Raw genomic sequence first — 14,387 nt, forward strand, 5'->3', positions numbered from 1 at the left:
CCCCACTCTCTCTCCCCCGCCCTCTCATCCCCCTCTCTCCATATGTTTCCCTATCATCGATGCTTAATTCCCAGGTGCAGCTGTAAGGATTAACAATCAGTGTGTATCTTCCTGTTTCCCAGCCTTGTGTGAACAATCCATTAGGGTGACCAGGACCCACAGAGAGAGAGAGAGAAAGAGAGAGAGAGAGAGAGCAGGGTTAATGTGAGGGAGGGAATGTGCTAGATCTTTAGCAAGAGCATGAGTTCTCGCTAGCTCCACTAGGATGGGGGCACAGTCTGAGCGTGGTTTCATACACTGACCTGTGATGAACAGGGGACGTGGGGGGTCTTCATTAACCTGCACGGCACTGCTGTCTTCCCCACCCTCATCCCTCCCCACCCTCTCCTCATCCCCTGTCCCAGCTGGATGCCAACGACACGGAGGGCAGGAAGAACCGATCCGACCAGACTTTACGGAGGACCCGGCCTTTAAACGGCTGACCTCGCACAACCACACGGCCGTCCACATCCCCACCGACATCTACGACGGCTGTGAGCACCCTCACACTCACACACACACACACACACCGTTACTATGGAAACAACCCTGACACATACACAGAAAAAGTGAGAATAAAGTGCATTTACGTGATTAGGTTCGGTGGTTCGTCCTTGTCGAAGAGGTTCTCTCTCTCGCACTGACGCCGAGGCGCACAATTCATCTCCCTGCAACGACATCATCCACTCACGCAAATGAAAAAAAAACAACAGTGGTCAATAAGTCAATTTATCAAGGACACTTTGACATAATGGCATATGCCATATGCATGCATTAGTTAAAGAGATTCATTCAGCTCAGTGGTAGAGCATTTGCTCACAAATCAAGACATCCCTGTGGCTAAAAAACAACTGCCAACTGAATACATGTATAGGGGATGGTGAATTTGGTTTAAAGCGCTGGCTCTGTAAAGTGAAAGTCCCCCTGAGTCCAGCTGACATTAGACCAGACTGCTCGGTCTAATATTGACTATTGAAGGCACAGTTTGCTGAATAAATATGTGTGCTATGCTCTTGGGTGCGAGTGTGTGTGCGTGTGTGTGTGGACGGGAGGATGACAGCAGGGTTGTGGTGCGTCACTGCTCCCGCCGAGGCGGGGCGGGGCGGGACGGAGTCACTCCTCCAGCGTGCCCCTCGGCCTGCTGGGACGCCGTCTGGCCTGAAGGTTACCGGGCTCACCTCTCCACTGACCCCGGAGAGGCGCGGGAAGGGAGGGAGGGAGGGACAGCCACATAGCAAGTAGTTGGTCAAATCCGAGCCATCGATTGCAAGTTAGCCTTTGAGATTGTGGGTGTGTGTGCGCGTGTGTGTGGAGGAATACCTCAAGTCATTGTCTATTTTCAGTCGTCTCTTTGGTTAACAGCTTGGCTGGATTTATTCTGCTCTCCAATGTGCTTGATTGGTTGCCCACAAAAAGTATGCTGGCCCCAGTGGCTTGCTGGTTACAATATCAACCAGGACAGGAGTCTGCCTTCAGAGAAAAGAGGTGTGTGTACAGTATGTGTGTGTGAGTTCATGTGTGTGTACAATGGTTTGTACAGTGTGTGTGTGTGTGTGTGTGTGTGTGTGTGTGTGTGTGTGTGTGTGTGTGCGTGTTTGTGTACGTCTATGTATAGCATGTGTATGTGTGGGTACGGTGTGTGTGTGCGTATTGATGAATAAAGTGTTTTGTCCGTCTTTGCATTAACGCAATCGTTCATTGTATTTTCGATCTGCAGATTGGGAGAGAAAACCAGACCTCAGACAATAAATGACAACACGACACCAGGCTTAGGTCTCCATCATGGCTCTCTCTGCTCTGAAGGCCGGAGGACCATCTATTATTGGTCACAAGAAAGTAAACATAGATAGTGACAGTCAGTAACGTCTGACTGTCTTACAACGGTCACAGACAAAGAGATTCCCAGCTCCCAGCCCATGACCACTCTCAGGGCAGAGCGAGATCAGAGGTGGAGCTCTTCCCGTGGTCATCGCAAGGGACGTTTTTCCGGTACTTTCTGCCGACCACGAACACCTATTCAACCTGACACATACACACAATCGACTCTCATCAATAGAAAACTCACACGAGAGCATACTAACTAGCATGCAATGACTAGTTCAATTGATTAGTGAGAGTTCTGTTGATTAGTGAATAGCATAAGTACACAGGAAATCCCATTTTCCTCCACAGTGTGTATGAGACAGAGTAACAGGAGATTCATGGTCTAGGTGAGTGAGGTCCCAGCCCTATAAAAGCTCGAGGAATGGCTATCTTTGCTCCGAAGGGAAAATTGGATTTTTCCTGACAAGAGGGAGGCATGTTTATGCAATCAGCCTCCATGGTAAATGTATAAATGTATCAAACTTGCTTGTATTTGTGTGTGTGTGTGTGTGTGTGCATCAGGATGACTGTGGAGACTAAATGCTTGAGACATTAGAACCAACATGTAACAGTGACACAATGGAAATATGAGCCTAAGCATGAGTGTTTGTGTGTGTGTGTGTGTGTGTGTGTGTGTGTGTATGAGTGTGTGTGCATGCGTGAGTGTTTGTGCGGGAGGGGGGATGAATTTGCGTCAAAAACAATGTATGAAACTAAGTATCCGTGTCTCTCTCTCTGATTAGGCAATACTAAAGCCTGGCCCCACATTGCTACACATACACGTGTGTACACATACACACACACACACACACACACACACACACACACACACACACACACACACACAGGCATATTGCTCTGGCAGCTGAAGCTTCATTAACTCCAAGCTCTGGTCCATATGCAAATGAACACTGTTTGTTTTACACATCAATGAGCCACGTCACACCCAATACAGGATACCAATCTATCGCAGATACACACACACACACACACACACAATAACACAATGAGAGAGACAGAAAGAGAGAGAGAGAGGTACTGGGAGAGACAGAGGATGGTGGCGAGTGTATGTCTTCATCCATCATAGTGAGTGTGATGTGACGACAGTCTGGTCTCTGGTCTCCGAGCTGTCTAGATGCTGTGTCATTACATTCATAATGCCTGCTCCCTCGCTCAACGTGTAGCATCCATCACACACACACACACACACACACACACACACACAGCTCATAGAAGTAGTTCTGGGATGCGTCGAGGGATAGAGAGGACAGAGGAGTGAAATCGTCTAATGTTTGTCGCTATCAGTCATCACTCTACAGAATGGTATTGTTCAATATGTGGCCCTATCGCTCAGAGCTGGGGGAAGCGGGGGGGGGGCCCTATCTGCCTTTGACTCCCTGCGGGTGGGGGACAGACAGGGGCATGTGTCTGAATCTCAATGAAGGTGTAAATCGGAGGTCTTTGACACAGATTGGCGTGTCTTTGACACTGTTCTGGGCCCTGCTTAGTTCTTCGCCAGCGCCCAGCTCTCTGAGAGGGGAAGATACAGCACACACATGCGTGCACATGCACTCAAACACACACACACACTCACACACACTAGCACATATGTCAAAGATCGGCCGTCATATTACTTTCAAAACATTTCAGCCAAGGGATGAAAATATATGTTGTTTCTCACTCTTTTCTTTCTGTTTTTGTGTGTGCGTGTGCTTGCATGGGTATGTATGCTTGTGGTGTGTGTTTGTGTGTGTCCGTATGTTTGTGTGTGTGCGGGTGTGTGTGTCTGCATGCTTGCGTGTGTGCGTGTCTGAATGCTTGTGTGTATGTGTATGTCTGTAGCCACTATTGTGCTGAATGAGCTGAACTGGACTGAGGCTTTGGAGGATGTGTTCCGAAAGAACCGAGAAGACGACCCCACTCTGCTCTGGCAGGTGTTCGGCAGCGCCACAGGCCTCGCCCGCTACTACCCAGGTAACACGCACACACACACTCACACATATACAGACACACACACATACGCACACCTACACGCACGCACACAATTACGCGGCCTAGATCAGTGCCTTGAAGCATGAGTTTGTGTCACGCACACGAGCAAACGTTCACACACACACACTCACTCATACACGCACACCATTATCAGGCTTAAATTAGTGCCTTGAAGCATGAGTTTGTCTCTGTTTCCAACATAATCGGGTTTCAGCAAGGATAACTTCTGTATGTATTACATACTGAGTCGCGCCCTTTCTCAGTGTGGAGCTAGCCAGCTCTATGTATGCACAAGCTGCTTCGCTTTGCCGTCATTGGTTCTGTGTTGCTTCATATGGAACCTCGTTGTTTAGTATTCATGACGGCGCCAATGTCCAGCCCCACCTGGTTTGCCTGAGATATTGTCTGTCTCCTTCCACATCTGCCCTTATCTGTATTCCCACTTTCTCGTGTTTTTTCTGTCTAACTTTCTGAAGTGAAAAGCCCTACTGGCTCAGTTGCTCTGCAGCTTGTGTGCTCACAATCGGTCTATTATGACCAAATATATTGTTGTATTGTTTCCAACAAAATACAAATAAAATAAAATAATTAAAATACCGACCCGTGGTGTATTATGTGGGGTTCTCCTTGAGAAAATGAAGCTCCAACTAAAATAAGATGATGGGGTGTATAGTTTGTGCTCTACCTGTGTCCAGGCCAAACGCTTCCTTAAACAAACCATCCCTCTTTCTATCTCTCTACATCTATATATATATATTCTGACTATCTAACTCTCACAAATCCATTTCTTTTTCTCTCTCCACTCTCTCCTCCCTCCCTCCACCCTCTCTCTCTCTCTTCCCTCCACCCTCTCTCTCTCTCTACCCTCCACCCTCTCTCTCTCCTCTCTCCACTCTCTCCTCCCTCCCTCCACCCTCTCTCTCTCCTCCCTCCACCCTCTCTCTATCCTCCCTCCACCCTTTCCCCAGCCTCCCCCTGGATGGACGCTCGTAAGACGCCCAGTAAGATCGACCTGTATGACGTCCGCAGGCGGCCCTGGTGAGTCACCTGACCTGGTAGAAGACTGGTAGTAGGCTGGTAGGAGTGGTTGGAAAGTGGTAGAAGACTGGTAAAAGACTGATAGCCTAGTAGTAGACTGGTAGACCGGTAGGAAACCGGTAGGAGACTGGTAATAGACTGGTAACCAGTAGACTGGGAATAGACTGGTGGACTGGTAGTTGACTGGCAGACTGGGTGGTAGGTTAGTTTCCCCAGACTGGTTGAATGAGTGCTTCTCTGTTCTACTCTGATGTTCTACTTGTATACTATGTATGCCCTGTGGTGTGTAGGTACATTCAGGGAGCTGCCTCACCCAAAGATATGCTGATCCTGGTGGACGCGTGAGTGATTCCATATTTATACGACGTTTTTTTTTCTCCCTTTTACTATTATTATCACGGGTTGGGCTTAGCTAGTGACTACATACATGTGTTCTGGTCGGTGACGTGCGAGTGTCTGGCCAATCAGCAGGCTGACAGGGCTGGTATCTCTCCTTGTCTCTCCAGGAGCGGCAGTGTGTCCGGTCTCACCCTCAAGCTGATCCGGACCTCTGTGTGTGAGATGCTGGAGACCCTGTCTGACGACGACTACGTCAATGTGGTCTATGTGAGTCTCTTGTGGAGGAGCCTGATGGTTGGAGCAGTGTGTGGGGAGGGGGAGAGAGAGATACCGAAAGAAAGAGGAATATGAGCAGGAAGAGAGAGATCCAGGAAGGAGGGAAACATACAGAGAGAGAGAGAGAGTTATGAGAGAGATATATGGAGAGAGAGACAGAGAGCGATCAAGAGACATACAAAGAGAGATAGACTGAGTAGGACAGAGATGGATGAAAGTAATGAAATATGGATTTCTGCTGGGCTGGTCACTCTGAAACAGGCCAGTAATGAAAGATCCACTGCTCTATTTGGTGAACAGGATTAAAACTTCACAGTACCCTTGTGTGTGTGTGTGTCCAGGACTCTGGAAGGAATTAAAACCCCAGTGCACCCTGGCCCAGTGTGGGTACACTCATCCATCATCTGTTCCATCCCTCCGTCTTCCGTGCTTTCTTCTTCATCACACACACACACACAACACACAGACACACACACACACACACCCTGGGGTGGGCCGATTGGTCATAGTTGTGTTCATTCCCAGAGTTGAAAGCCAGCAGTTCTGATGCTTTATATCCTATACCCAGGGGCCCTTTGACCAGTAACTTGTCGTACTGTTCTTCACCCTAGTAGTCTTAAGCTGTTTGGATGTCCAATTATCGGCAGCTGGGAAACCATGTGTGTGTGTGTGCGTGTTTGTATATGTACGTATGTGTGTGAGTGTATGAGAGAGAAAGTACTTTAATTAGATTGTTTGTGGCGTTAGAAATGCACAAAAAATTAACAAGTGGTCATTCATTGAGATATCCAATTTGAGGCCCCAGTGACTAGACCAGAAGTAGGACTGTTAGCGTAAGGAGAGCTGAAAGCAAACCATGAAAGTAGCGCTGGGGAGGGAGCAGGTTTGATGGAAGCCTTTATCGGAGCTGTTAATTGGAGCGAGTGACCCCCCTCCACCCCCCCCCCCCTCCACCCTCCACCCACCCCCCACCCCTCCCAACATTCACTGCGCTGGACCAATCATGAGACCCAACATCAACCTCAGTCAATCTTGGTATGGCTATCTATATACTGCCCCCCCCCCCCCCATCCTGTCCTGGGGGTGTTGTAACCGGACACTAGATCATTCACCTCTGATATTACCTATAGATCCTGACTCATTAACTGCTGCCCAGGGACTCAGCTGGCATTTGGACCCAGCAGACATAGGCTCTCCTTCAACAGCTCTGGGATGTCAAACGAATACTGATTCATGTGTGTGTGTTCGTGTGAGTGTGTGTGTGTGTGTGTTTGTGTGTTTGTTTGTGTGTGTGTGTGTGCGCGCGTGTGTGGGTGGGTGGTCGACTATAAGCCCCGGCAGACATGTAGCCGGGACTGCACTGGGATAAGAGATGAGATTAGCCTTCACTTCAGTGTCATCTGTAAGTCCAATCCCAACTCTTAGTCATCACACAGAAAGCCTGAGTGAAACCAAACGACACACAGGAAACAGGATAGGGCACTGTACACACACACACACATGGTGCATCCCACCCCACCTGGACCATTAACAGGTTTGTTACTGAGGCATATTATATGTGACGTTATTGAACATATTATGTCCTGGATGTTAACCATTCCTGAAGCAAGTAAGCAAGTGTCTGCTTGACACACCCAGACAGCCTCAAATAGTCTCAAAGCACGCGGTCGTTTCATTTCATCCTCTATTCCTCCCTCCCTCACTCCCTCCACCTCCAGATCTCCTGTCTCTTCTCACTCTCTCTCTCCGCCACCCTCCTACTCTCCCTCACACCTTTATTTTTCTCTCCTTTTTAATAGATTATGTGATAAAGGAGAGCAGACCGGTCTGGGTGTAATTAAATGTGCTCTCTTTTGAGGGGTGCGCATGCGTGTGCGTGCACGCGTGTGTCTGCGTGTGTGTATTTGACAGGTGTTTGCGATGCTTTTTGTACAAAAGCCCTTTCTGCTCGGCTCGGTCTTCATGTCAGCCTTGAGACTGCCTTCCAGTCCAAATCTACACTCTCCAACTATCAACCAAGAGAAAACATCAAAGCTGGCCTTCACGACCCCACACAGTCGCACACATGTACACACAAACTCTACATCTCTGCTTGTCGCACAAGATCATTATCTGAAGTCCCCACTGGCTGTTTCACAGTGACACAGATTGGTTGAGATCGATAGGGTGCGGTATTGTTTTAGAACAGCTCTACCACACAGGACGCCAACTGTTGGACCCCAGCTATCCTCTGTAGCTTTCTCTTTTTCTTTATTTCTCTCTCTCTCTCTCTCTCTCTCTCTCTCTCTCTCTCTCTCTCTCTCTCTCTCTCTCTCTCTCTCTCTCTCTCTCTCTCTCTCTCTCTCTCTCTCTCTCTCTCTCTCCCTCTCTCTCTCGCTCACTCTGTCGCTCACTCTCTGTTTTTCTCCATCCCTCTCTGTCTCTCTCTCTGCTTCTTCATTTTTCCCATTTCTTTCTCTCCCTCGCACACAGTGAATACAAAAACTCGACCAGAATAGCTGAAGTGTCTCTGTACCATTCTGTGTCAGTGCTGTCCTCTGTCCGCGCTGTTTGTTTGCTTTCATTGAGTGAGTGTGAGGCCCCTACAGCCACACACACACACACACACACACACACACACACACACACACACACACACTGACAGGTAGAGTACAATAAGGCAATCCTTCTGATATGTCAATCAAACTTGGATTTAACTTAGACTCATGAGACAGGCTGTTGACAGCGTTTGTGTGTGTGTGTGTTTGAGAGAGAAAGTGTGTGTGTGTTTGCGGAGGGGGCGTGGGGGGTTGTCTCACCTCTAATTAGATTGTGTTGCTGCCTAAAATCGTTCAGAGGAATCTTGTTTCCATGGGTACCAGATCATTGAGCGGCGCGAATGCAAAGCAATTAGCAAGACTTGATGAATGATTTTTTTGTTGTCATTTATTTTATTTTTTTTACCTCTGCAAGGCAAAAGACAATAGTGAAGGCCAGGTGTGTGGGGTGTGTGTATGACGGAGAACAACAATGTTTGTGTGTGTGCACGTGCGTAGGCGTGCCTGTGTATGTTAGTACGTGGCCATGCCTGCGTGTACGCACAGAGTGTGTACAGCCGGTGACCCCCTGTGTGACTTTGCCAGTTCAACACCAGAGTCAACAACACGGCGTGCTTCGATCACCTGGTCCAAGCCAACGTCAGGAACAAGAAGATTCTCAAGGATGCGGTGCAGAATATCTCAGCCAAAGGGATCACCAACTACACCAAAGGCTTTGAGTTTGCCTTCGAACAACTATCTGCCGTAAGGTCCCTCTCTCTATTCCCCGGCTCCCTCTCATGGTCTCTCAACCCACAGCTCGGACACCACACACCTAAATGGCATTAGCCTATAGCCTTATCCTAGCCTGTGTTTCGACGAGCGAGTTACTGTCGGAGACTGCCCTCTTCTGGTTGAAGTGTGTACCGCGGCTCCCCGTGTCAGTAACGCGAGCGTCTCTCCCGACTTTGTCGTCTCAGACCAACGTGAGCCGGGCCAACTGCAACAAGATCATCATGCTGTTCACCGACGGGGGAGAAGAAAGGGCCCGGGATATCCTGGAGAAACAAAACGCTGACAAGCAGGTGACGGGGGGGAGGGGGGGGGCAGGCGGCGGGGGGTGTGGTCAAGGAGTTTGCATGTGGATTCAACTTTCTTTTGTAGAAATCTGTATGGCAAAGAAGCTGACACAGGTGAAGGGCAGCTGAACCCACACCAGCAGGAAGGAAACACACACACACATCCCGCACCCCACGACAAATCACTCCCAGTTACTGTCAGACTGTCCACTAACCAGTTTAGAATGGTAGATAACTAGCCCGTGCAGGACAAGAGGGACGAGGTGAGGTGAAGGAGAGGGGAGAGGAGAAAGGAAGGACAAAGGATGGTCCTCTCCATTCCTCTACCTCTCCTCACCTCTGACAAAGCCCAGGATATGGGAACCACCTGTGTGATGCACGGGGCTGTCAGCTCCAGAGCCTTCCAGAGAGTAGGGCGGGTTCAGTGCTCCTCTCCGTGCGTCCCTGGGGGGGCCTGGAGGCTGCACCTCACCTGCCCTCCGGCAGCACTGCTAGCTGGCTCTGCTGTAGCAGGCAGGTAGACAGACAGGCATATGGACAGACAGACAAGCAGGTAGACAGACAGCCAGATGGAAAGATATACAGGCAGGGAGACAAACAGACAGGTAGGCAGACAGACAGACAGGTAGACACAGACAGGCCGATTGATAGACATATGAACATCCAGCCAGGCACACAGTCAGACAGATAGACATACAGACAGGCATATGTGCCGATACACAGTCCCACACAGACAGACAGACAGACAGACAGACAAGACCTCGACGGCCAGACAGACAGACTTCTTGGCTGGCTAGCTGACTTCCAGACTGACTGACTGACTGTGATCCCAGAGATGTCCTGTAAAGTGTGTGTGTGTGTTGGTTTGGTTCCAGGTGCGTATCTTCACCTTCTCAGTGGGCCAGCACAACTATGATAAAGGACCCATCCAGTGGATGGCCTGTGCCAACAAAGGTAAACACACAATATTCTGAAGCTCCTAGCATGTGCCAGTGTGTCATCACTGACATACTGTCTCAGAGATCTCAGATACATATCTTCATCACCTTCGTCATCATGCTTATCATTAGCTACTGTTCTGTATCATGTACTGTGTTGTATACTATTGAGTGGACTGTGTTGTGTCATGTTTTTGATATTGTGTTGTGTACTGTGTTGTATACGTTACTGTAATCCCACCTTGTGTTTTTCTCCCTCAGGATACTTCTATGAGATCCCCTCTATAGGAGCCATCAGAATCAACACCCAGGTAGAGACAGAGAGAAAGACTGTGTGTTTAACTTACTTTAACTTACTGTTTACTGTGTCTGTTTACTGTGTCTGTTTACTGTATCTGCATTGTGCAGGAGTACCTGGATGTTCTGGGCAGGCCCATGGTTCTGGCAGACCAGCAGGCTAAACAGGTCCAGTGGACCAACGTTTACCTGGACGCTCTGGTACGATGTCACTTCCTCCCATCCACTCTCACAAACAGTAGGATACGCAGTAAACCCCTCTCATCCTGTGATGAATGTGTGTGCGTACGTGTGACGACCTGTGCGTGTGTGTGACTCGTCTCTCCCTCTCTCTCTCTCTCTCTCTCTCTCTCTCTCTCTCTCTCTCTCTCTCTCTCTCTCTCTCTCTCTCTCTCTCTCTGTCTCTCTCTCTCTACCTCTCTCCCTCTCTCTCTCTCTCTCTCTCTCTCTCTCTCTCTCTCTCTCTCTCTGTCTCTCTCTCTACCTCTCTCTCTCTCCCCCCCCCCCCCCCCCTCTCTCTCTCTCTCTCTCTCTCTCTCTCTCTCTCTCTCTCTCTCTCTCTCCTCTCCAGGAGCTAGGCCTGGTCATTACAGGGACCCTGCCCGTGTTTAACAAGACCATGACCAAGGACGACCGGAACGGCGAGCACCAGAACCAGCTCATCCTGGGGGTGATGGGCATCGACGTGTCCCTGGACGACATCAAGAAGCTCACGCCGCGCTTCACGGTGAGCAAAACGTGCACGCGGCTGACATCAGCGGCGGCTGCACGCAGTCCATCCATGGTCAGTGTTCAGGGACGTGAATGACCTCCCCCAACCTGCCCCTCCAGATCGGGCCTAACGGGTATTACTTTGCCATCGACCCCAACGGCTACGTCCTGCTCCACCCAAACCTCCAGCCTAAGGTACGACCCCTTCACTTACACACACACACACACAAACACACATACTTACTATATATATATATATATATACATATAGAATATATGGAACTTGTGCTGTTTTTGTTATTCCTGGATTCGCTGGTTTTGCAGTTGTTGAAGGTGTGCACATGAATAGTAATCCTCCCACACCACAGGATAACCACACGGCACCCGTGGACAGCACAGGGCCCGAGACCACAGACATGACATCAGATACAGCAGCCTGCATATCGTTCAGTGTCTGACTGCTTTTTATGCACCGTCACTTTGTTGTTTTTTTAACAGCTAAAGAGAAGACATATAAGATATTATCACCTTCACGTACACCCAAGGGCCAGTCATTTCCATGAGAGATGTAGAAGATTAAAGTCTTGGCAGCAGGCTAGCATACATGTTTGGGAATGAAGCACATCCTGATCCAATATGCCTCCTGGTGGTGAAATGTGATTTCAGTTTAAATGTTCTTTTCTCGTTCAGTTAGTATTGATCTGACATGTGTGCTCTGCTCTAAGCAAGGCCCCCATATAGATGTTTTATTTTAGATCTCTTAATAAAGCCTCACAGATACACACACACACACTGCCCAGAAGTCAGGTGTAATCGAGTGATACCCAGACCTTTAGGCCTTGAACTTTTCAAACTGTATGAAAGTCTTGGCTGTTCTACACATAAATGTAACAACATTTCTTGCCGAGGGCATGGATTACAATACAACCCAGCAAGAACCAGTCATGACCCATCTGTGGGCCCTGGCCCACCTTTGAACCCAGCAACCTCAGTCTTTGTTCTCCCCCGCCCCCCCCCAAGCCCCAGGCACAACTGGTCCTAACAGGCTACAGAGTGGCCATGTGCTGCCCAGGCCCGAGCTCTGTGTTCAGGGTTGCTGGGCACGGAGGGGGAGCCTCTCTGGATCTGAGGGTCTGGTTCCCCAAGGACACATGTTCATATCCCATCACATCCCACCGCAGTCTTCACACTCTGATCTACACGGACATACACTCATGGATCCAATCTCCACACCCAGGGACACTTAACCCTGACCAAAGGACTGCATACATGGTGTGTATGTGTGTGCGTGTGTGCGTGTGTGTGGCCGAGCGCATATGTGTCAGTGCAACCCTTTTCAAAAGCGAGTGGAATCATTTCAAAGTGACTCTCGTCTCTGTGTGTTGTGTAAGTTTGTCAGATGGTTTCGTTGAGGAAACCCCATCTGTTAGAGCGTGTGTCAGTCCGCAACCAGACTCTCCGTCAAACGGGGCTGGTTAAACAAGTGAGGTTTTTCAACCATGTCGAAACATGGCACAGCCGCTGACGTCTCCCCGTCTCTCACGCTGAAAACGTCCTCCCGGTTTCTCTCCCACGTTCTCCCTCACCAGAAACGGATCCGTAACCGGCGGATCCGACTCAGTAATAAGTACGCCGTCACCTTCCACGAGGTGAGACCAGAGCTGAACTCACACCCGTGGCTCTGTAGAAGCCCTCAAGCACGGGTCACATGCAGACTCTCCACCTGCTCAATCCAACAACCGTTTATCTCTCCGCCACTTCTCGATGTTAGCTCAGGGTTCGTCGGTCCAATGGTTAGACCCTAGTCCAGGCCGGAGGCACCCCTTCATCATGCAGATGGTGGTAAAGTAAGCCGCCATGGCCTTCGCTGAGGGGTTCGAGAAACTGCATATGACAACTTGCTTGAGGAGAGGCTTGCGGAACCCAAAGTGTAGCAGTGTTACACCATACTGCACTAGTATAGAACCACACCTATACTGTGTGCTTGTGCTGCATAGCAGTGCTGTAGGTGTGCGTACCGTAGACAAACAGTAGGTGTCATGGTCTAAGACTTACGTCTGGCATACACTACACAGATTCTAACATCTTGATCTAACATATCTGCCTCTGGTTCTGCTTACTTCTCTGTGGATGACAGAATTTCTATTTTGATCCCCTGTGACGGGTAGTGCAGTCTGGAATCAAGTGGTGTATGCCTGGCTCTGCTCTGCCTCCCTTAGGGATGAGGCCACGAGCAAAGTTTAGACTGTGATTCCTGTACCCTGCTTGTGGGATGTCTGTGTGATCTCTGAGTAAGTTGTATCTCTAACAGTAAACATGTTTGGTAAGATTGTCCCACCCTGACGTTTGGGCATTTCCTGCCGTAGCTTGTCGTGCTCCGATCGGTCGCAAGCCACGTGTTTGACCTTCCCCGTGTTTCGTGACGACAACACACAGTGTGTAATGTGTGTGAGTGTGTGCGTGGGACTTGTGTTTGTGTTTGTCTGAGCTTGTGTGAGTGTGTGTACAAGTCAGGGGCGGAGTTCGACAGGAAGTGACAGATGGAGATGATAAGATTCCTGGGATGAGGGGCGCTCATTATAGTTGTCTGACACACACAAAGGCGAGGAGTCAGGAGCAGAGCAGGGACCTGATGCCAGCCCGAGGGTGATAGCTGGATGATGCCAAATCCCCAGCCTCGGTGCTTCTCTCCCCCTGAACCCTGGCCCTCAGTTTGTTAACCAAAGCTGGATATATGGAATAACTTGATGTAGTCTATTTCGAGTACAGTAGGAGACCAGTGTTACAGCAAGGGGTTGGTACAGACATGCTATTTCGATTTCCGGATCTGAAAGACAAGCCAGAATACTCGTATGGAAGTCCATCTGGGCACCATGGTCACACTGTATTTATAATCTTCTGTCTTCAGTTACAGTACTGAGTTGAGAGAGCACAGGGTCACACACAGGCACACTGCGCAACAGACCCATACACACACAAACTCTCACACCCACACACACATTTAGTCATTATAATATAAAATATCCATAATTTTTTTTTGCACAGTGGAACATTCCAGTGAAATGGCGTAGATTAAGGAGACCCCCCTGGGCTGTGAGAGTAGAGTCTCGCTTGGGAGCCCGACTTGTCAATCACGGTGTGTGTGTGTGTGTTCCAGTGAAGGACTGTAGGAGTGCGTGAACACTGAGGCCGACCCGGCAGCCTTTGAACATCTCTCCTCTCTCTCCTTTTGTTTCTGTCTGTGTTTGATTATGCTTGTGCCGTGGAGCCATATTCAGCAGAGAGATGACTGTTGTAAT

The 14,387-nt window shown here is 49.2% G+C and overlaps 1 protein-coding gene across 1 annotated transcript in view; it reads left to right on the forward strand.

Moving 5' to 3' along the window:
- Positions 1-14,387, forward strand: part of LOC134020648 (voltage-dependent calcium channel subunit alpha-2/delta-1) — a 50,185-nt gene that overhangs the window by 14,334 nt on the left and 21,464 nt on the right. Inside the window, 13 exon segments of the mRNA XM_062460809.1 lie at positions 405-438; positions 441-533; positions 3,745-3,876; positions 4,863-4,932; positions 5,223-5,273; positions 5,439-5,538; positions 8,670-8,828; positions 9,044-9,148; positions 10,018-10,096; positions 10,342-10,391; positions 10,489-10,578; positions 10,949-11,104; positions 11,209-11,283. Coding sequence (XP_062316793.1) covers positions 405-438; positions 441-533; positions 3,745-3,876; positions 4,863-4,932; positions 5,223-5,273; positions 5,439-5,538; positions 8,670-8,828; positions 9,044-9,148; positions 10,018-10,096; positions 10,342-10,391; positions 10,489-10,578; positions 10,949-11,104; positions 11,209-11,283 — 1,194 coding nt within the window.

The sequence above is a fragment of the Osmerus eperlanus genome, chromosome 5 (assembly GCF_963692335.1).
Source record: "Osmerus eperlanus chromosome 5, fOsmEpe2.1, whole genome shotgun sequence".
Taxonomy (NCBI): Eukaryota; Metazoa; Chordata; class Actinopteri; order Osmeriformes; family Osmeridae; genus Osmerus; species Osmerus eperlanus.